The sequence below is a fragment of the Arachis hypogaea genome, chromosome 19, assembly GCF_003086295.3.
Source record: "Arachis hypogaea cultivar Tifrunner chromosome 19, arahy.Tifrunner.gnm2.J5K5, whole genome shotgun sequence".
Classification (NCBI taxonomy): Eukaryota; Viridiplantae; Streptophyta; class Magnoliopsida; order Fabales; family Fabaceae; genus Arachis; species Arachis hypogaea.
In genome coordinates this window covers 154,701,029-154,722,391 of record NC_092054.1, presented here as the reverse complement: position 1 = coordinate 154,722,391, position 21,363 = coordinate 154,701,029, and the positions used below count along the sequence as shown (strand labels likewise).

Below are 21,363 nucleotides of genomic sequence, written 5' to 3'. Positions count from 1 at the left end.
TACACCCGACCCGCAACATTCTTCAGCTGGAAATGGAACCGAAACAGTGAAAGTGTGAACCAAACCGTCATATGTTGCAAGTTGCAACTCCAAAACTGAAGCTAATTCAATTCTTGCGCTGCTTTCTTATCACACAAAAATCGAAACTTCTCTTTATGATCCCGCCAAAAGTATAAACAAGAATCCAACTTACAAAGATAAGTGCATTGTGACAGAGAATATGGAACCGAAGCAAGAGACAGTGAAGAACAATGATGATGGGGTTTCGGAGGATCTGACTCTGAATCAGGACGAAGATGAGTTCGATTCCAAGGAGAGGGTGCTCCACAAGTACTTCCTCCAAGAGTGGAAGCTCCTCAAGTCACTCCTTGACGACACCGTTTCAAATGGCCGTGTCTCTGATCCTTCATCTGTTCACAAATTCAGATCCATTGTACTCTCCTCCAACCCAATTTATTTATTTATCTATTGTTTATATTTTCTGCTAATTTTATTTATATTTATTTATTTATATTGTGTGAAGTTAGGATGGTGATTTATGTTTTCGATTGAGATTAGAGTCACTTGGACACTTTAGCAGTTTTCTGTTGCATTCCTTTTGTACTGTTTGAATATGGATGCTGGGTTGAGTAAAATGTAAAATGATGTGTAAAGTGTTTTACTATCTTTTTTGCATAATGTGTGCTATGCTTACTGTGAAATTTGTGCATTGTTCCTTTATATGCAGATAGACAAGTATCAAGAGCAGGGCCAACTTATAGAACCTTACCTGGAAAGTATGGTTTCTCCACTGATGAACATTATTCGTTCCAGAACAATTGAACTCGGGGTAGCTTCTGATGAAATTCTTGAAATAATCAAGCCGATATGCATCATTATATATTCATTAGTCACAGTTTGTGGATACAAGGCTGTGATTAAGTTCTTTCCCCATCAAGTTTCGGATTTGGAACTTGCTGTATCTCTATTGGAGAAGTGTCATCTTACAAGTTCTGGAACGGCACTGAGGCAGGAAAGCACAGGAGAGATGGAAGCTAAGTGTGTGATGCTACTATGGCTTTATATACTTGTACTGGTGCCTTTTGACATCTCCACTGTTGACACCAGCATTGCCAACAATGAAAATCTCAATGAATTTGAGCTTGCCCCTCTTGTGTTGAGAATAATAGGGTTCTGTAAGGATTACCTTGCAACTGCTGGTCCCATGCGTACTATGGCTGGACTAGTGCTCTCAAGGCTACTTACTCGGCCAGATATGCCAAAAGCCTTTACGAGGTTTACATGAATATTTTTATAGCTTATTCATTGTTAATTCAGCTTTCTATCTTCATGCTTTGAATATTTGTCTCTTCCAATGATGTGGTATCACGCTGCATTAATTCTTTATGGCTCATGTTTACACATGTAAGAAATAAGAAATTAGTGAGTAGCATGTTGAAAATTTAAACTATTTAAGCTGCTAACTTTTATTTTAAACTAGTAGCTTTTAGGTTAGTTAGTGTGCGCATAAAAGCACTCTATGTATCTATCGTTGAGGGAAGAATGTCTCATAGTGATGAGAGATAGATGAGTAGGCATATTACAGTTAAAATCCACTTTCTCAAGAAGGGCACCGAATTTGTTACATAGTGGCAGATTCTTATTAATATCATTAGATCTCGTTATCTATAATTTTCGGTATGCCCTGCTTAGTGGAAAATGACTTGGTGGTGGTCATTATTATTCATTTGTCCCAAGTAATTATGTATTAGGACTTCAGAAATGTTTGGATCTGCATTCATTCTTGCATTTGATGTATAGAACTAGTTGTTTCCGTGATATCATGCTAGAAAATCAATCCTGCTTCTATTTCTGCCAAAACTGACTTTTGACTGTTTCAGCTTTGTTGAGTGGACCCATGAGGTCATGTCTTCTGTAACCGAAGATATACTCCATCATTTCCAATTACTTGGTGCCGTTGAAGCAATGGCTGCTATTTTCAAGGTTCTGCTTTTATTGCTTTTCTGCAAATAGATTCTGCTTCCTTTCAGAACTAAGAATGATGACACATGTCAATGTGTATTGAATGAATGCACCATTTAGCTTCAGGAGATGATCTAGCGTCTCTATCTTTTTCTTCCTTTGGGCATCAAAGCAGTCTTTTCTAAATAAATTCTTCATAATATTTGATGATTCTAACTGTTATAGCATAAATTCTCTAAGCAGGCTGGCAGCCGGAATCTCTTGCTTAATGTAATCCCCATTGTTTGGAAGGACACTTCAATATTGTACAAGTCCTCAACTGCAGCTCGAAGCCCTTTACTTCGCAAGTTTATAATGAAGTTAACCCAACGGATTGGGCTCACTGCCCTTCCTCATCGGTTGCCCTCATGGCGATATACGGTTAGGTTTTATGTTATCCATGTCTGATCCGATATCTTAAAAGTGCAAAGACACTTTTTTTTGGGGGGATGTGTGTACTTGCAAATGTTCTTATCTATTTTTTGTTTTTTTTTTCTTATGGTTTATATATAAAGCCATAAGAACTAATAGTGATACTTATATGTGCTATCTGGAAATGTGTCTTCTGACAAAACATCAATTGCTCCTCATGCAAGTTAAGAGCTGTACATAGAATTTGAAACAGAACAGGAATAATGAGATTAGAGCCATTATTGGTGGTGAAAATATGAATAGCACTTAATAAACAATGGTTCAGATTTGTGAAAATTTTAATATTGACAGTGAGTTCATAGAAAAGATTTAATAATGAAATTTCACATTTTTGAAGATTTGTTTTACTAGTATGCTAAATCATTATGGACTTTGCAGTGTGCTCAGTTGTTTAAATTACTACTAAAAGTTGAGAGTTATGACCATATCTTATGCCTGGCTACTTTCTGAATTATTATTTGTTCTGCTGCATCAATGGAAATTGTTTTAAATGTCGTCTGTTGTCAGCTTTTTCTCCTGAACTTGAAGGATGACTTGGAAAGTTCTTCTACCTCTTTCTTCACTACAATAGAATATAATGGGCTGCTTAGTACCCCATCTAGTGGGATAATGCTTTGTTGTTGTTGTAGCAGGGTCTTTAGCAAACTAAAATGTTATTGTCTTTTCATAAGCAACTGTAGAGCCTTCATGTCTGTCTATTTTCTTGCTCTGACGACTGTATGCCTGTCATGCAGGGAAGGACTACCAAACTAAATGTTTCTTTGAATACATCCATTTCAATTGATCAGTCCAATATGGCTGCGTATGGCAACTCCTACAAATCAAATGAAGTTATAGATGGGGCAGAAGATGAAGATATGGAGGTTCCAGAAAATGTTGAAGAGATTATTGAGATGTTGCTATCTGGTTTAAGGGATATGGTATGTCTAAAAGGTTAGATTCTTATAGTGAATTTTTGTGTTTCACCTCTGTGCTAAGTTGCTGACATTAGATGATATGAAGGATGATGTTATGTCTGGTTACATGTAAATGATGATACATTACAAAGCAAACTGATGTTTGTTGCTTGATTTCTTTGTAAATGGTTTGTATAAATTAGTTGTCTAAGCTATTGAAAGTTGTAATGACTTTGTTGACATTGTCCATTTGTTATAATTCCAATTACTGAAATATTGCTTTCGGTTATAGGATACCATTGTCCGCTGGTCTGCAGCTAAAGGCATTGGGCGTATAACTTCACGATTGGCATCATCTCTTTCTGAGGAGGTTTTATCATCTGTTTTGGAGCTATTTTCACCTGGTGAGGTATGGTACTTGACTATAATTTCATATAGGCTCTTGACCTAACAACTATATTTTACTAGCTAAAGTTACATTCCACTACCTAGGTTTTCATTTGCATTGCAGTATAATTATACTATGCCTAACTATTTTCTGATCCTCTATTATAGCTTACATGCATCACTTTTTTCAGGGTGATGGTTCCTGGCATGGAGGCTGTTTAGCTTTAGCTGAACTTGCTCGTCGAGGCCTTCTCTTGCCTATTAGTCTTCCTAAAGTTGTTCCTGTTGTTGTGAAGGTGATGCTTAAATTTATAGATGTATCCGTAGGCTTAGAGATATAAGATTGGGACCTAAAAAGTTATTATAGCAGCTTATAATTGTTTAGTTGGTCAAATTACTTTATTAATGCTGTATCATGACATTAGCCAACCTTATCTTGGGGGACAAAGCTTCGTTATCGTTGTTACGTTGCTCCAAGTAAGAATCTAAGGACAATTCTGACACCTTGCAGCAGCTTATTGCAACACAACATATATGATAGGAAAGAAATTGTAAAAGATAGAATATAAGAATGGAGTGAATCTTCTACTAATTTAAAGTTTTGTTTTCTTACTCTAGGGTACATTTCCCTATCTTTTGATGCCTATGAAGCTTAAGACATCTTCCCTTTCCTTGACAGTATGGTTTATAGCTGGTGTTCTCAATTTTCTAGTTGGCCTGATAAATCCTTCGAATCACACTTTTAATTTAACTAGACTCTTTACTGCAATGTTAATGATGATAGTTTCCCCTTATTCATTGCTGTTGTTGCCAAAGATTTGTTTCATTGTTGTTTTCTTCTAAATTTGAACTATGTTGAGCCGTTGTTTGAGATACAACAGCTATGTAATGGTTGAAATTTTAAACAAAATTTTTTAATCAGGCGCTACACTATGATGTTCGGAGAGGTCCACACAGTGTTGGTTCTCATGTACGTGATGCAGCTGCATATGTATGTTGGGCATTTGGGCGTTCATATTATCATGCAGATATGAGAAGCATCTTAGAACACCTTGCCCCACACCTCCTTACAGTTGCATGCTATGACCGTGAGGTCCATTTATCTTTCACGCCCTTCTTGTGACTTGATTTTGTTCTAGAATGGTTGAGATTCATTCCATCATTCCACGTGAACAGAATGTCCTAATCAACCTGTGATCTTAGGTTAACTGCAGAAGAGCAGCAGCAGCTGCTTTTCAGGAGAATGTTGGACGGCAAGGGAATTATCCACATGGCATTGACATAGTGAATACTGCAGACTATTTCTCACTTTCTTCTCGAATACACTCCTATCTTCATGTTGCCGTCTTCATTGCTCAGTATGAAGGATATCTTCTTCCGTTCGTGGATGACCTGCTGGATAGAAAAATTTGCCACTGGGTATGCTTTACTTCTAGCTCAATTGCTCACATGTTAACCCTAATTGCACTTGCATTCTAGTTTACCTTCCAAGTAATATAAGTTGATCCTGATTTCTGCACATTGAATAATAAAATTGTTATAGGGAAATCATACACAGCAAAGCAACATTGGGAATCTTCCCAGAATGTGTATGCTTTATGGTTTACTAAGATGAAATTAGATTTAATTTTAAAGTAGGGAAACAAAAATGAAAAGGGAGTTATTTCCAATGTAAAACTCTTCTATTCTATAGATGTGACTACAGAGGATAATAGAACCTTTTTATTTTGTCCATTATATTTTTCCTTCTAAGTAGTATTATTCCTTGAATTTTTGTCACACATGCACACAAATCCTTGCATTATGTCATATTTTGGGGATAAATTTGTTCATATTCTCTCAGTTATTAACAGTTTATGGTTATTCCTTTTACTGTGTTGTTTCAATTTATCTTTAGGATAAAAGCTTGCGAGAACTTGCTGCAGAGGCTCTTTCTTTTCTTGTAAAATATGACCCTCAGTATTTTGCAAACACTGTCATGGAAAAGTTAATTCCTTGGACTCTTTCATCTGATTTGTGCACGCGCCATGGGGCTACTCTAGCAACTGGGGAGCTGGTTCTGGCTTTACATCAATGCAGCTATGCTCTTCCTTCTGGTTGGTACTTTCTTCTTGTAACTTCTTATTATGCTGTTATTAGTGGTAGTGAAACAGACCTGTCCTATTAAAATAAAAGAAAGAGAAAAATAAGAGGAAACTGTATAGAACTCTTAGTACTGAAATATATACAGCTACTATGAGGTTAAGGTAATGAGTTTCAAAATTTTATACAACTTTTAGCAGAAATTTGACATTTTTATTGTCATTGACAGATAAGCAAAAAACTCTTGCTGGTGTTGTTCCTGCAATTGAGAAAGCACGGCTTTATCGTGGAAAGGGAGGAGAGATAATGCGTTCAGCTGTTTCTAGATTTATTGAATGTATTTCCATATCTAAAGTGGCTTTATCAGAAAAGATAAAGAGAAGCTTGCTTGATACTCTGAATGAGAATCTAAGACATCCTAATTCTCAGATACAGGTCCTTCCCCTTTGTTACAAGTAATTTGTATGATCGATTTTTTGGTAATTCCAATATGCCATTTTTGTTGGATGTTATACTTGACTAGAATAATCTTCATATGATTTACAGAATGCCGCTGTTAAAGCCCTTAAACATTTTATCCTGGCGTACTTACTTGCTTCAGATAATAAAGGTACAAGTGATGTGACAGCAAAGTACCTCAATATGCTGACCGATCCAAACGTTGCTGTAAGGAGAGGATCTGCATTGGCAATTGGTGTTTTGCCATATGAGTTATTGGCTGGCCAGTGGAGAAATGTGGTTTTGAAGCTTTGTAGCTGTTGTGCAATTGAGGTGTTTTACACAGTTGCAAATCCTGTTTATTATTTCGTTATACTGTCTTGGCTTCCGGTGCTTATGTTATATAACTTTTTCCTATTTGCAGAAAAATCCTGAAGACAGAGATGCTGAAGCACGTGTAAATGCTGTCAGAGGGCTCATATCAATATGTGAAACATTAATTAGTGGAAGAGAAGATGCTGCAACATCTCTTACTGAGAATGATATTTCTCTGTCTGTTCTAATAAAGAATGAGGTGATGATGAGTTTATTTAAAGCTCTTGATGACTATTCTGTTGATAACCGAGGTGATGTTGGTTCTTGGGTTCGTGAGGCTGCATTAGATGGCCTTGAAAAGTGTACATATATGCTTTGTAAGATAGATAAGTCAGCCTCTTTGTCTGGAACACCAGATGGAAAGGAAATTGAATCTTTAGTGCAGCCTTTGAATGATAACTTGCCTAAGAACAACCAAGAGCTTTTATTATTTGATGAAAATCTTGCTACCAGTTTAATCAGAGGAATTTGTAAGCAAGCCGTAGAGAAGATGGATAAGTTGAGAGAAGCAGCTGCAAATGTTCTCCCCAGAATTTTGTATAACCAGATGATATATATTCCATATATACCTTTTCGAGAAAAGTTAGAAGAAATCATTCCTAAGGAAGCAGAACCGAAATGGGCCGTAAGTTTATGGATTTTTTTTATCAGTTCTTGATGATGGTAGCATTGATTATATTGCTTTTTGGTGAACACACTGTTTTGATGCAGGTCCCTTCCTATTCTTATCCATGCTTTGTTCAGTTACTTCAATTTGGTTGTTATAGCAGAGATGTGCTATCTGGATTGGTTATCTCTATTGGAGGGTTGCAAGATTCTTTGAAGAAGATATCGCTCTCGGCACTATTGGAGTATCTAGAAGGGGTTGAATCTGAAGAACATAATACAAGAATGTCCAGGGAGTACATGCTATCTGTTGACATCCTGTGGGTTCTTCAACAATATGAGAAATGTGATAGAGTTATCATACCATCTTTAAAGGTATTAAGTTACCTTAGTAATCCTTAACTATTGTTTCTTCTTAAACTGAAATTTTCTTGATGTTTCTATTTTATAGCTTCTTTTCTTTCTTGGGGGAGGCTAAAATTCCTGATGTGAAAGGCAGTTCTTGATTAAAACTGTGTGTAGTTGATATGCCTTAGGATATAGCATAAAGATTACCCATGATAGCCCAGTACTGAACCATAGGTTGTAGCTGAAGGATCACTGTTCTAAGAATTCCTAGCCATTTATATGTTTCTTGTGTTTAGAGTACCTTTGAGCACACTCCTTATCATCAATACTTAAAATATCCTTACTTTTAGCTTATTTCCTTTTGTTGTATGTATAAAATAATACTGGTTGCTTGCCTTCTCTGTTATGAGATATGAATTTTTATGCATAGATCGATTTGCTCTGTATTTCAGACCATTGAGGCTCTATTCAGCAAAAAGGTATTCCTTAACATGGAGGTTAGTCTACATTTGTTCTCTTTATTTTTCAATTTCCCTGTTAGTAGGTTATCTAAATTTCCATTTACACATGTGGTCTATTTCTGCTTTGGCATAATGGTGAAGTATATTTTTGTATTGATTTATTGGCAATATATGTGTGGTCCCACACCACTCAGTGGAAACAAGTGTGAGAAGGAAGGTTGCTGTATTGTCTTTGTACATCAAATATTTTTATCATATAGACGTCTTGTACCCGATTTACATTGCAAAATTCTCTCTTGTAACATACTTTTAAGAGTAATAATGTGATTTATTTCTTGTTACATGTTTTCGCATTAATGTTGAAAAGTGAGAAAGCAGAGGTAAAAAGAAAATAGTCAACTAATAATCTAATATTATCCCATTGTCTTCTATAGCGAATAGCTGCTTATGAGCGATTTCTACTGTTCAAAATAATGAACCGGGGGAAGGCTTTGGATCTATCTTTTGTTTTTACGGTGATGCTACATGACTAAGTCATTTTGGTAACCAAGTTCAACTAAGTTGATCTAATAGCTTATTGGCACAATAAAGAGGAGACACACAAGAAGAATAAAAAAAAAAATAAAGACTTGGTTACAAAAATAACTTGTTCACCTAGTATTTCTCTTGTTTTTATACTCTGTATGATGTTTGATGATAATTCATTTTATCTATAAAATTTATTTTTAGGCCAACACTCCAACTTTTTGTGCTGGAGTTCTGGATTGTCTTGCAATCGAATTGAAGGGATCCAAAGACTTCTCTAAGTTGTATGCTGGTATTGCAATACTTGGTTATGTAGCTTCAGTACTGGAACCAATCAATATGAGGGCCTTTTCTCAACTTGTTTCTTTTCTTGTGCATCGGTACCCTAAGGTGATTTTCGCTTAAAAGCATATCAGCAGTCACAAACAATGCGCAATCTTGTTTCATGTTTTCTCATTTTTTTCGTTCTCTCTTTTGTTGTAAATCAGATTCGAAAAGCAGCAGCTGAACAGGCGTACCTTGTCCTGCTACAAAATGGGAATCTTGTAGCTCAAGACAAGATTGAGAGAGCACTCGAAATCATATGCGACACTTGCTGGGATGGCGACATGGATCTAGCAAAACAGGAAAGAGTAGCATTATGTGAGACCGTAGGTTTGGAGGTGGGGCCAATTGGTAAGAACACTGATGGAGCATCAAGAAAAACCAGCACTAAGAAGCCCACAAACTTGGATGAGAATGCATCATATTCCTCATTGGTTGAGTCATCTGGCTTCTGATTTACTTATTTATTTTTGGTCCCATCCCAGATTTTCTTTTGTACAATGTAACTTGCTAGTGTTGATATGAAATTTTCTTGTCAATTGGTCATTTTTTCCTGTTATATTAAAACGTACTACTCAATGTGTTCTGCATTGTATGTCTTGCTGTAAAACTCTACGGAAATGATGATTTCGTTTTGCTCATCTGAGATGTCAACTTCACAGCATTTATAAGTAGTTTTTTTTCCACTTATCTTCCAGTTTGGTAGACTAAAGAAAAGTATAGGTAAACAATTTTTAATCAACCAATTTTAAATTATTACAATTAATAATCATTAATTTTGTAACTTTAAAAAGATAAAATTTAAATAATCACTAATTAATGACAACTAATTAGTATGGAGTTATCTTGCCTAAGGTTTATTGAAACTTCCTTACTCGTCATTTTCTATATAATCTGACTAACTCCAGAAGTGTATAAAATTAGAGTAAATAGTAACTCCGAGAAAAAAAATTTTAATGTGTGGTTAAAATGTCAGAATAAATTATTTTACTTTAAAAAAAACATAAAACAAATTTTTAAATTACCGAGAGGACAGTAATTTAAAAATTATGCGGTGATTTAAATGTATAATACCTTTAAAAGGATACTAAAACAATTTAAAATCACGATTTATTAGTAAACACGTAAAATAATTTAAAATATACAATAATATATAATTTAGAATTGAATAATATTAATTATAAAAATCTATTAAGTATAAAAATGACGTGGATGAATTTATGGATGTTATATAATAAATAAGGAATGTATTTTTATTATTATAATATAAATTGCGTATTTATTTAATAAAAATATAAATCGATAAATGTATATTATTATAATGTGTTATTTTTTTGGGATTTAGATTCCATAAATTTTGAATTTCACTTTAGTGAATAAAGTATAATCTCTCACCATTTATTTTGTAGGTGGGACTAAGAAAAAATATGAGAAAAATTATTTAAAGATGAGAAATCACAATTTACTCTCTAAAGTGAAAATTCAAAATTTAGAAAATCTAAATTCATTTTTTGATTGCTCATGATATTCCTTAACCCGACAAGTTGAGGACTAATCCAGAGACGACCAACCCAAGTTGTTTATTATAATATGTTATTTAATATATGTAATCAATGTTTTTATATATAGTAAATATTAGAATAAAAAATATAAGACTTGTGAAAAGAATAAATAAACGTTACTTATTAAATAAAAAGTTTGGTTCCAAATTTGTTCAGTTACTTATCTCATTAAATAGAAAATTTTGGTTACTTTTGTTTCTTAAGTTTGGTTCCCAAATTTTTTTGGGCAAGAAATACGGATTGTACTCGAATGAAATAACCTATTAAAAGCAAAAAAAAGAAGCCATACTTAGGCTCAATTTGGATAAACACTTTAATTAAATTGTTTTTCAAAAAATAATTTAATTAATAAATGCTTATATTAAAAGTAACTTATAAATAAGTCATTTTGTATTTAAATTTTTAATTTTAAATATTTATTTTAAGAAAAAAATAATAAAAAACTTTTTATTTGAGAGAAGTCATTTTTTTTTAACTTCTCCATAAACACTAAAATAGTCTTTTAAAAACTTGCAATTTAATTTTAAAAATTATACCAAACATTAATAATATACCTTTTCATAAGTTAAAAGTTAAAAAAAAATAACTTATGAACCTATCCAAATAAATCCAGACCCTTAAAAAAAAAAATCTTTTCTAACAAACTCACCTAAACAATCCCTTAAAATGAAAGTAGTCTGTTCTAATAATATACTTCCATTGATAAAGGTGTTTTTCTAAAATAGCTAACTAGACATTTGACCAAAGGACTAAAAGAAATAGATGAATAAATGTGATGAATAATATCCCGAGTAACATCATCGTTGACGCAACCTCCTTTGTGCCAAAAAAAAAAAGATCAAGAAAAAAATTTGTAGTCCTTAGCTTGCAGTATGATTTCCCTCATTGAGCCAATCGAGCCTAAAACCATCAATAATACTCCAAATACGATGCAAAACTGAAACACCATGAAAAAAATTTAGAGTCATATATATAGTATAATGGTAAATTTTGTGAGATTTTAATACATTCACCTTAGTACATATAAAAGAGTACTGCACTTATATTTGATTTTTTATTAGTTATTAAGAGCACTATATATTTATTAGATGTTATATTATATAATATATGGAAATTCAACTATATAGAACTATGAGTATAAATTTTTAAAATACATACCCAATTTGCACACCAGGATCCGCTAAATCTCTTTGGTTTATAGACTACTAACCACATTATGCAAGGGAGCTGCGAAAGTTCATTAAATTGAATACCATCAGGGTTTGTTTGTAGGTTGCAAAATAATAAATAAATAAAAATGAGATTAATTTGATTTCCTTACGAAGTATGTGGTTGGAGCAAAGACAAGTCCTCCTAAGAAGCTAAGGAGCCCACCAAAAAATGGAAATATAATTGCAACTAGCATAGTAAGTGCTGCATTGCATGTGAACAAAGTTTTCAACGTTGCTGTTAGATTCTACTCACGTGTGCATTGAAAAAGAACTACTATTTTATATATATAGAAAAAAGATTATGAAGAACACTCACCAACATAAATATTGCGGGAAATGAAACGAAGGTACCAAGTTGGCTTGAAATTCATTTTCCGTACCATGAGTGATTCCATCATGTCAAACACCGGAACAGCAAACACCTAGCAACAACATGAGAACTTCTTAGTGCTCTTGGGAACTCTTGCATTCATTTATTAGTTAAATGACAAGTCATTAATAAATATTTATAACAAAATTATTTTAACCGTGTGTAGCATAAATTAATTAAAGAAGATAATCCTCTTATTTATTCTAAGAGCACCTATACAAATGACTGAATATTATATATCCAGATAATAAATTGTAATGATGATGCAATATATCTATATTTTTACAATGAAAAGCTACAATGAACCCTCTCCGCTATATATAAGTAAACTCTTAAAAAAATATTATAAATACATAAAAATTCAGCCATTAAATTAATTATTGAACTAAAACATATATTAAAATACGAAATATACAAAAATAATTTAAACAACATATGTATTTATACAACAAAAAAAATTAATCCAGAATGTTAATTCATCTTTTTAATTATCAAGTTTTGAATTTTTTATTTTTTTATGTTTTTAAAAATTAACATATAAATTTATAGTTTTTACTCTTTTAATTACTAGGAGAATAAGTAGGAAGACGAATTAGGATTTTTAATTATTACTTTATATAAAAATATATGTTGACTAATTTTTAATGGCAGATAAATTCTTTAAACAGAAACTTGATAGCTAGTTAGTGACTTATGTTCATTTAAACAAAAATTTATAAAACTAAGATACGTGAAGCCCAATCTGGAACCCTAAACTAGAAAATAAATTAACACAGCCTTAGTGTAAAGCGAAATGTACCTGATAACTTCCGGTGACATGAATAACGACAAATATATTAGCAACAGCGGTGAGCCAGTGGGGTTTATCGAGAGACATGAGGATGTTATCAGTAACAGAGTTTCCAAAAGCCCAGTAGCCAACGATTGCAACAGGGAAGTAGCACAAACCCACAACAATGTAAGCAACAATCATTCCCTTCCACATGGCCTTCTTTGAAGGTTCCTCCGGCGTCGAAGGAACTGTTGCTTGGATCTCAAGTAACACATTATGTGCAGCATACCCAAATGCTATGGTCCCCAAACCGGTATAGAAGTCAAAAACTTTTCCCGTCGTAGTTGAAGATCTTCCATCATATTTCACATCTGGTAAGGCACCTTTATGAGCCGAACTTATCCATGCAATCGTTGAGTAGCTGCAATTTTCAAATATATGTAACTATCAAGTTCTTAACTAATATAATTAATTACCATACTAATATTATTTTAGCATACAATATATATAAACTTTTAGGCTGTGTTTGGATATTATATCTAGCACAGAAATACAAAGATAAAAAACAGAAAAACAGAAATACATAAAATGCCCGATTTTTATCTTCTTGTTTTTGGCTCCAAAACAAAGATCGAAATAGAGTCTTAATTAATAAATAAATATGTGATTACCAGATGGACATGACGGCTGCAGAAATAGATACACCAATGATGGAATTGAAACTGGGAAGATGCGAGAGTAAAAACTGAAGGCTTGCAAAGATCATAATGAAGTAAGTGGTCCTAATTGGTTTACAGTCTTTGCAAAGGATCTGATGGGCCTTCTTCAAGGAATTTCCACCAGTAATCATGTAAATGATATCCGTACCAATATCCACTATGAGTGTTTGAGGCACCACAATCCATAATCCTAACTTCTCCCCGAAGGCATATTGCCCTAATTCATGGTACCTATCAAACCTCTTCCCAGACTCAGCCTCGTGCATCTCAATCATCTGCCATGCCGTGTATAACGTGCATATCCATGAAAGCACCAAGACTGTTATGCCAGGACCCCTAAAAGAAAGAAAATTTTTATAGAAAAATATGTAAAGTTAAATTTTTAATACATTTAATAAAGAAAATTATAAATTTTGATTAGTATTAATGTTCAAGTGTGTTTTCAAGATACATAATAGCTGAATCTTATATTAAAAAAGAAAATCTCATTTAGAAAAATAAGTTAATTGACGAGGAAGATGGATGAAAAGAATAAACAAACCATCCAAGTTGAGACATTGGCATAGGGGAATCCAAGCACGCCAGCTCCAACCAAAGCAGTGACATTGTGAAAAGCACTGTACCACCACTTTCCATTCCTGGACCTTGTCACTGCGAGCCAATTGTTGATATCTTTATTATTATCTTCCATCTTCTTTTTCTCTCTGCAGCTGTTATTATTATCTTCCATCTTCTCTTTCTCTCTGCAGTTGTGTTGAATCAAGAGAACTGCACCAACTGTGTTCAGCAGTAAGCCAGTAACACTATTTATATATTGATATTCTGTTGACAAAAGATAACAAAAGATTAAAAAGTATGGTTTTTCCTTTTATAAAGTATAAGATTTTGTAATCTTTTTTGTTTATGTTTTAATTTAAATAATTCTTTATAATCTTTATATTTATTATTTAAAACTTAAAACTTCAAACATCACCCTGATTTTTTTTGTCCAGTTAAAATTCTAATTACAGTTATCTTTTATTAATATCTTTTGTAAATAATTTTATCTTTTTTAATTTTCTTTTTTTAAAAAACTTACATAGAAATTACCTTATTGTAGATGACATAAGAAAAATCTACCTTTTTCACATAAGTTTGATCTGTTATTATGAAATTAAAATACAATATGTATTAAAGATTAATATTAATAAACAAAGCGGTAAATACTTTTTATCTTAAAATTTCTTTTCATCTCATACAAAATAATTAATAACACTTTTATTTTCTTCTTTTAATAGTCAAATATATCTTACGTAATCAGATAGGAGAATTAGAAAGAAGGGAGAAATCCAACTTATAAAGCTAAATATCTTTCAGTTTCTCTCGCAAATCTCTCCCGCAAATCTCTCCCAGAAATCGATACTCTTCTATCTAAACCCTAACCTAATAGCTCTAGAGATAATATAGCAGAAAAATGTGGCAAATAGTAAAAAATTAAATCAAACAACACAAAAAGAGAAATGAAAAAATGTATAAACGAATGAATCAATCAAAATAGAATGCTCACCAGCCTGAGCGATAGGAACAGGCTTAGAAGCCAACTGCGTTTGCTGCTGCTGAGCCGCCGCAGCTGAACCCTTCTTGAGTGGAGACGCCGTCCAATTTCTGTACTCGCCCGTCCGATTTGTTTTGAAAAAATTAAAAAAATTTGGAGTACATGTGTACTCCAAATTTTTTTTATTTTTTCAATACAAATCGGTGGGTCCAATTTATGTACTCCAAACTTTTAAAATTTTTTAAATACAAATTGGAGGGCTTCAAATTGTGTACCTTATATAATTTTAAAAAACACTAAAAATTATCACGATAAAGTATAACACTCATTCTACTTCCATATTCAAATTTTTTAGCCCTAGGATTATTTGTGGTCCGATTTTAATTGTCTTTGAGTCAAAAACTCATTTCAAACACTAATTTTAATTATAGATAGTGCATTTTAGATTAGATAATTTTAAAAAAAAAATTTTGATCCAATTCTATCTAATTTCAAACGGTTTGATTTAAATTAAATTTGTGATTTTTTAAATTTAAAAAAATAAATATACATGATAAATCTCAACATCAAATTTTAAATAATCTAACAATAAAATAACAAGTTTTAATAATATCTTAAAAAATTAATAATAACATAACAATAAAAATAAAATTATTAGTTAGTTAAAATAAATAAATAAATTTTATTTTAAACATAAAATATTTATTAAATAATAATAATACATGAATAATATAAAAATATATAATACATTGTATGGTTTGAATTGAATTGGATCAATTTTGCAAAATAAATCTAAAATTCGATTCGATTCATGCAGTTTGCAAAAATAAAATCCAACCAAATTTAAATTAACGTGGTTTTAATCAATTTTAAATTTAAATTGAATTAAATGAACGATTTAATTTAAATCGATTTAAATTTAAATACTTTTAATATCACGTGGGATTAACCCTCGGCTCTTTATACAATATTATTGCTTAATAGAGTTTTAATATTTGAATAGTGATTTCTGTATTGGTATATAATATTATGATTTATATAATATTTTAGTGATGATTTGAAACAAGTTTTAAGTTAGAATAATCCCTTTAAACCTTAAACAAACATAAAATTTGTTTATCAAATAATGAGTTAGTTTTAGATTTAATAATTATAAAATTGTCATAGGTCAAATCAGGCATGTGATTCATGTCTATTTTCTATGAGTATGAATTGTAGTTGTTAGTACAATTAATACTAAAATTATATGCAGATTAATTTATATACGAAAAAATAATTTGATTAATTACAGAAGTGTATAAAATTAGAGTAAATAGCAACTCTAAAAAAAAATTTTAATGTGTGGTTAAAATGTTAGAATAAATTATTTTACTTTAAAAAAACATAAAACAAATTTTTAAATTATCGAGGATAGTAATATAAAAGATTATATGGTGATTTAAATATATAATGTCTTTAAAAACATACTAAAATAATTTAAAATCACCATTTATTGGTGAACATGTAAAATAATTTAAAATATACAATACTATATAATTTAGAATTGAATAATATTAATTATAAAAATCTATGAAGTATAAAAATTATGTGTATGAATTTATGGATGTTATATAATGAATAAAGAATGTGTTTTTATTATTATAATATAAATTAAATAAATATAATATTTACCGATTTAAATAAATGTGGAAGTATTTACCAAAATACATTTTTAGTCACATCTAGGATACAGTAGAAAAAACCAAAAAATAAACTTATCTCGGATGCACTGCTCCGTTCTGTGATACGGGGCGTGCTAATCATATTAGTAAATCTCGAATTTTTGAAAATTAAATAATTAGCTATTTATGAGATAATATATTATATTGAGATGTAATTTTTAAAAAAATTATTTTTTACAAAAATAATTAAATAAAATTTGATGATTATTAAAGTTTAATTTAATTGTTATTTATTCTATTAAATTTAAATTATTTATCAAAAAATAATTTAATAAAACAAAAATTAAATTGATTTTTATTGTTATTATTATTATTATTACTATTATTATTATTATCATTGTTATGATTATTATTACTACTATCGTTATTATTAGCTTTAGCTGATAAATCCTTCCAATCACACTTTTGATTTAACTAGACTCTTTACTGCAATGTTAATGATGATAGTTTTCCCTTATTCATTGCTGTTGTTGCCAAAGATTTGTTTCGTTGTTGTTTTCTTCTAAATTTGAAGTTTGAACTATGTTGAGCAGTCGTTTGAGATACAACAGCTATGTAATGGTTGAAATTTTAAAACAAATTTTATTGAGGAATGCTAGTGGTAGCAATTTTGGTGTTTTGTAACCATCAATTGGCTATCAATAATATTTTTAATGTTGTGAGATTTAATCTAATGGTGGAAGATCACTCACTTTTGTTTTGATGGTTAAGTGCTGGCTAGAAAATACAAAAGTTGCTGCCCGCTAGACTTTTCTTTTTTTTTTTTAATCAGGCGCTACACTATGATGTTCGGAGAGGTCCACAGAGTGTTGGTTCTCATGTACGTGATGCAGCTGCATATGTATGTTGGGCATTTGGGCGTTCATATTATCATGCAGATATGAGGAGCATCTTAGAACACCTTGCCCCACACCTCCTTACAGTGGCATGCTATGACCGTGAGGTCTCCATTTATCTTTCACGCCCTTCTTGTGACTTGATTTTGTTCTAGAATGGTTGAGATTCATTCCATCATTCCACGTGAACAGAATGTCCTAATCAACCTGTGATCTTAGGTTAACTGCAGCAGCTGCTTTTCAGGAGAATGTTGGACGGCAAGGGAATTATCCACATGGCATTGACATAGTGAATACTGCAGACTATTTCTCACTTTCTTCTCGAATACACTCCTATCTTCACGCTGCCGTCTTCATTGCTCAGTATGAAGGATATCTTCTTCCATTCGTGGATGACCTGCTGGATAGAAAAATTTGCCACTGGGTATGCTTTACTTCGAGCTCAATTGCTCACATGTTAACCCTAATTGCACTTGCATTCTAGTTTACCTTCCAAGTAATATAAGTTGATCCTGATTTCTGCACATTGAATAATAAAATTGTTATAGGGAAATCATACACAGCAAAGCAACATTGGGAATCTTCCCGGAATGCGTATGCTTTATGGTTTACTAATATGAAATTAGATTTAATTTTAAAGTAGGGGGAAAAAAATGAAAAAGGAGTTATTTCCAATGTAAAACTCTTCTATTCTATAGATGTGACTACAGAGGATAATAGAACCTGTTAATTTTGTCCATTATATTTTTCCTTCTAAGTAATATTATTCCTTGAATTTTTGTCACACATGCACACAAATCCTTGCATTATGTCATATTTTGGGGATAAATTTGTTCATATTCTCTCAGTTATTAACAGTTTATGGTTATTCCTTTTACTGTGTTGTTTCAATTTATCTTTAGGATAAAAGCTTGCGAGAACTTGCTGCAGAGGCTCTTTCTTTTCTTGTAAAATATGACCCTCAGTATTTTGCAAACATTGTCATGGAAAAGTTAATTCCTTGGACTCTTTCATCTGATTTGTGCATGCGCCATGGGGCTACTCTAGCAACTGGGGAGCTGGTTCTGGCTTTACATCAATGCAGCTATGCTCTTCCTTCTGGTTGGTACTTTCTTCTTGTAACTTCTTATTATGCTGTTATTAGTGGTAGTGAAACAAACCTGTTCTATTAAAATAAAAGAAAGGGAAAAATAAGAGGAAACTGTATAGAACTCTTAGTACTGAAATATATACAGCTATTATGAGTTTAAGGTAATGAGTTTCAAAATTTTATACAATTTTTAGCAGAAATGTGACATTTTTATTGTCATTGACAGATAAGCAAAAAACTCTTGCTGGTGTTGTTCCTGCAATTGAGAAAGCACGGCTTTATCGTGGAAAGGGAGGAGAGATAATGCGTTCAGCTGTTTCTAGATTTATTGAATGTATTTCCATATCTAAAGTGGCTTTATCAGAAAAGATAAAGAGAAGCTTGCTTGATACTGTGAATGAGAATCTAAGACATCCTAATTCTCAGATACAGGTCCTGCCCCTTTGTTACAAGTAATTTGTAGGATCGATTTTTTGGGTAATTCCAATATGCCATTTTTGTTGGATGTTATACGTGACTAGAATAATCTTCATATGATTTACAGAATGCCGCTGTTAAAGCCCTTAAACATTTTATCCTGGCGTACTTGCTTCAGATAATAAAGGTACAAGTGATGTGACAGTAAAGTACCTCAATATGCTGACCGATTCAAACGTAGCTGTAAGGAGAGGATCTGCATTGGCAATTGGTGTTTTGCCATATGAGTTATTGGCTGGCCAGTGGAGAAATGTGGCTTTGAAGCTTTGTGGCTGTTGTGCAATTGAGGTGCTTTACACAGTTGCAAATCCTGTTTATTATTTCGTTATACTGTCTTGGCTTCCGGTGCTTATGTTATATAACTTTTTCCTATATGCAGAAAAACCCTGAAGACAGAGATGCTGAAGCACGTGTAAATGCTGTCAGAGGGCTCATATCAATATGTGAAACATTAATTAGTGGAAGAGAAGATGCAGCAACATCTCTTATTGAGAATGATATTTCTCTGTCTGTTCTAATAAAGAATGAGGTGATGATGAGTTTATTTAAAGCTCTTGATGACTATTCTGTTGATAACCGAGGTGATGTTGGTTCTTGGGTTCGTGAGGCTGCATTAGATGGCCTTGAAAAATGTACATATATGCTTTGTAAGATAGATAAGTCAGCCTCCTTGTCTGGAACATCAGATGTTAAGGAAATTGAATCTTTAGTGCAGCCTTTAAATGATAACTTGCCTAAGAACAACCAAGAGCTTTTATTATTTGATGAAAATCTTGCTACCAGTTTAATTAGAGGAATTTGTAAGCAAGCCGTAGAGAAGATGGATAAGTTGAGAGAAGCAGCTGCCAATGTTCTCCACAGAATTTTGTATAACCAGATGATATATATTCCATATATACCTTTTCGAGAAAAATTAGAAGAAATCATTCCTAAGAAAGCAGAACCGAAATGGGCCGTAAGTTTATGGATTTTTTTTTATCAGTTCTTAATGTTGGTAGCATTGATTATATTGCTTTTTGGTGAACACGGTTTTGATGCAGGTCCCTTCCTACTCTTATCCATGCTTTGTTCAGTTACTTCAATTTGGTTGTTATAGCAGAGATGTGCTATCTGGATTGGTTATCTCTATTGGAGGGTTGCAAGATTCTTTGAAGAAGATATCGCTCTCAGAACTATTGGAGTATCTAGAAGGGGTTGAATCTGAAGAACATAATACAAGAATGTCCAGGGAGTACATGCTATCTGTTGACATCCTGTGGGTTCTCCAACAATATGAGAAATGTGATAGAGTTATCATACCATCTTTAAAGGTATTAAGTTACCTTAGTAATGCTTAACTATTCTTTCTTCTTAAACTGAAAGTTTCTTGATGTTTCTATTTTATAGCTTTTCTTTCTTGGGATAGGCTGAAATTCCTGAAAGACAGTTTTTGATTAAAACTGTGTGTAGTTGATATGCCTTAGGATATAGCATAAAGATTACCCATGATAGCCCAGTACTAAACCATAGGTTGTAGCTGAAGGATCACTCTTCTAAGAATTGCTAGCCATTTATATGTTCTTGCGTTTAGAGTACATTTGAGCACACTCCTTATCATCAATACTTAAAATATCCTTACTTTTAGCCTATTTCCTTTTGTTGTATATATAAAATAATACTGGTTGCTTGCCTTCTCTGTTATGAGATATGAATTTTTATGCATAAATCGATTTGCTCTAATTACTGCATAAATCTCATGTACTGATGAACTTAATCTGTATTTCAGACCATTGAGACTCTATTCAGCAAAAAGGTATTCCTTAACATGGAGGATAGTCTACATTTGTTCTCTTTATTTTTCAATTTCCCTGTTAGTAGGTTATCTAAATTTCCATTTACACATGTTGTCTATGAAGTATAATTTTGTATTGGTTTATTGGCAATATATGTGTGGTCCCACACCTCTCAGTGGAAACAAGTGTGAGAAGGAAGGTTGCTGTATTGTCTTTGTACATCAAATGTTTTTATCATATAGACGTCTTATACCCTATCTACATTGCAAAATTCCCACTTGTAACATACTTTTAAGAGCAATAATGTGATTTATTTCTTGTTACATGTTTTCGCATTAATGTTGAAAAGTGAGAAAGCAGAGGTAAAAAGTAAATAGAGTCAACTAATAATCTAATATTATCCCATTTTCTTCTGTAACTCCGC

General features: G+C 32.2%; 1 protein-coding gene and 2 pseudogenes across 2 annotated transcripts; 2 read left to right on the top strand and 1 right to left on the bottom strand.

Annotated features, from left to right (window-relative positions):
* Positions 1–48: 48 nt before the first annotated feature.
* On the top strand, positions 49–9,516 carry LOC112775727 (tubulin-folding cofactor D). Of its 2 annotated transcripts, none has more exons than XM_025819560.3 (17): positions 49–433; positions 728–1,275; positions 1,881–1,983; positions 2,206–2,382; positions 3,168–3,353; positions 3,622–3,738; positions 3,908–4,012; positions 4,639–4,809; positions 4,920–5,135; positions 5,614–5,812; positions 6,028–6,233; positions 6,345–6,569; positions 6,661–7,236; positions 7,323–7,592; positions 8,018–8,062; positions 8,756–8,941; positions 9,040–9,516. In XM_025819560.3, the coding sequence occupies exons 1-17, from the start codon at positions 221–223 to the stop codon at positions 9,328–9,330; spliced, it is 3,834 nt and encodes a 1,277-aa protein (XP_025675345.1). In that variant the 5' UTR covers positions 49–220; the 3' UTR covers positions 9,331–9,516. The 2 variants fall into 2 exon arrangements, 1 of the variants encoding a protein (XP_025675345.1); XR_003189661.3 differs by having other exon boundaries at positions 71–433; positions 7,382–7,592.
* A 1,640-nt stretch (positions 9,517–11,156) lies between these two features.
* Positions 11,157–14,218, bottom strand: LOC112775729 (lysine histidine transporter 1-like; annotated as a pseudogene).
* A 3,328-nt stretch (positions 14,219–17,546) lies between these two features.
* Positions 17,547–21,264, top strand: LOC112775728 (tubulin-folding cofactor D-like; annotated as a pseudogene).
* Positions 21,265–21,363: the final 99 nt, after the last annotated feature.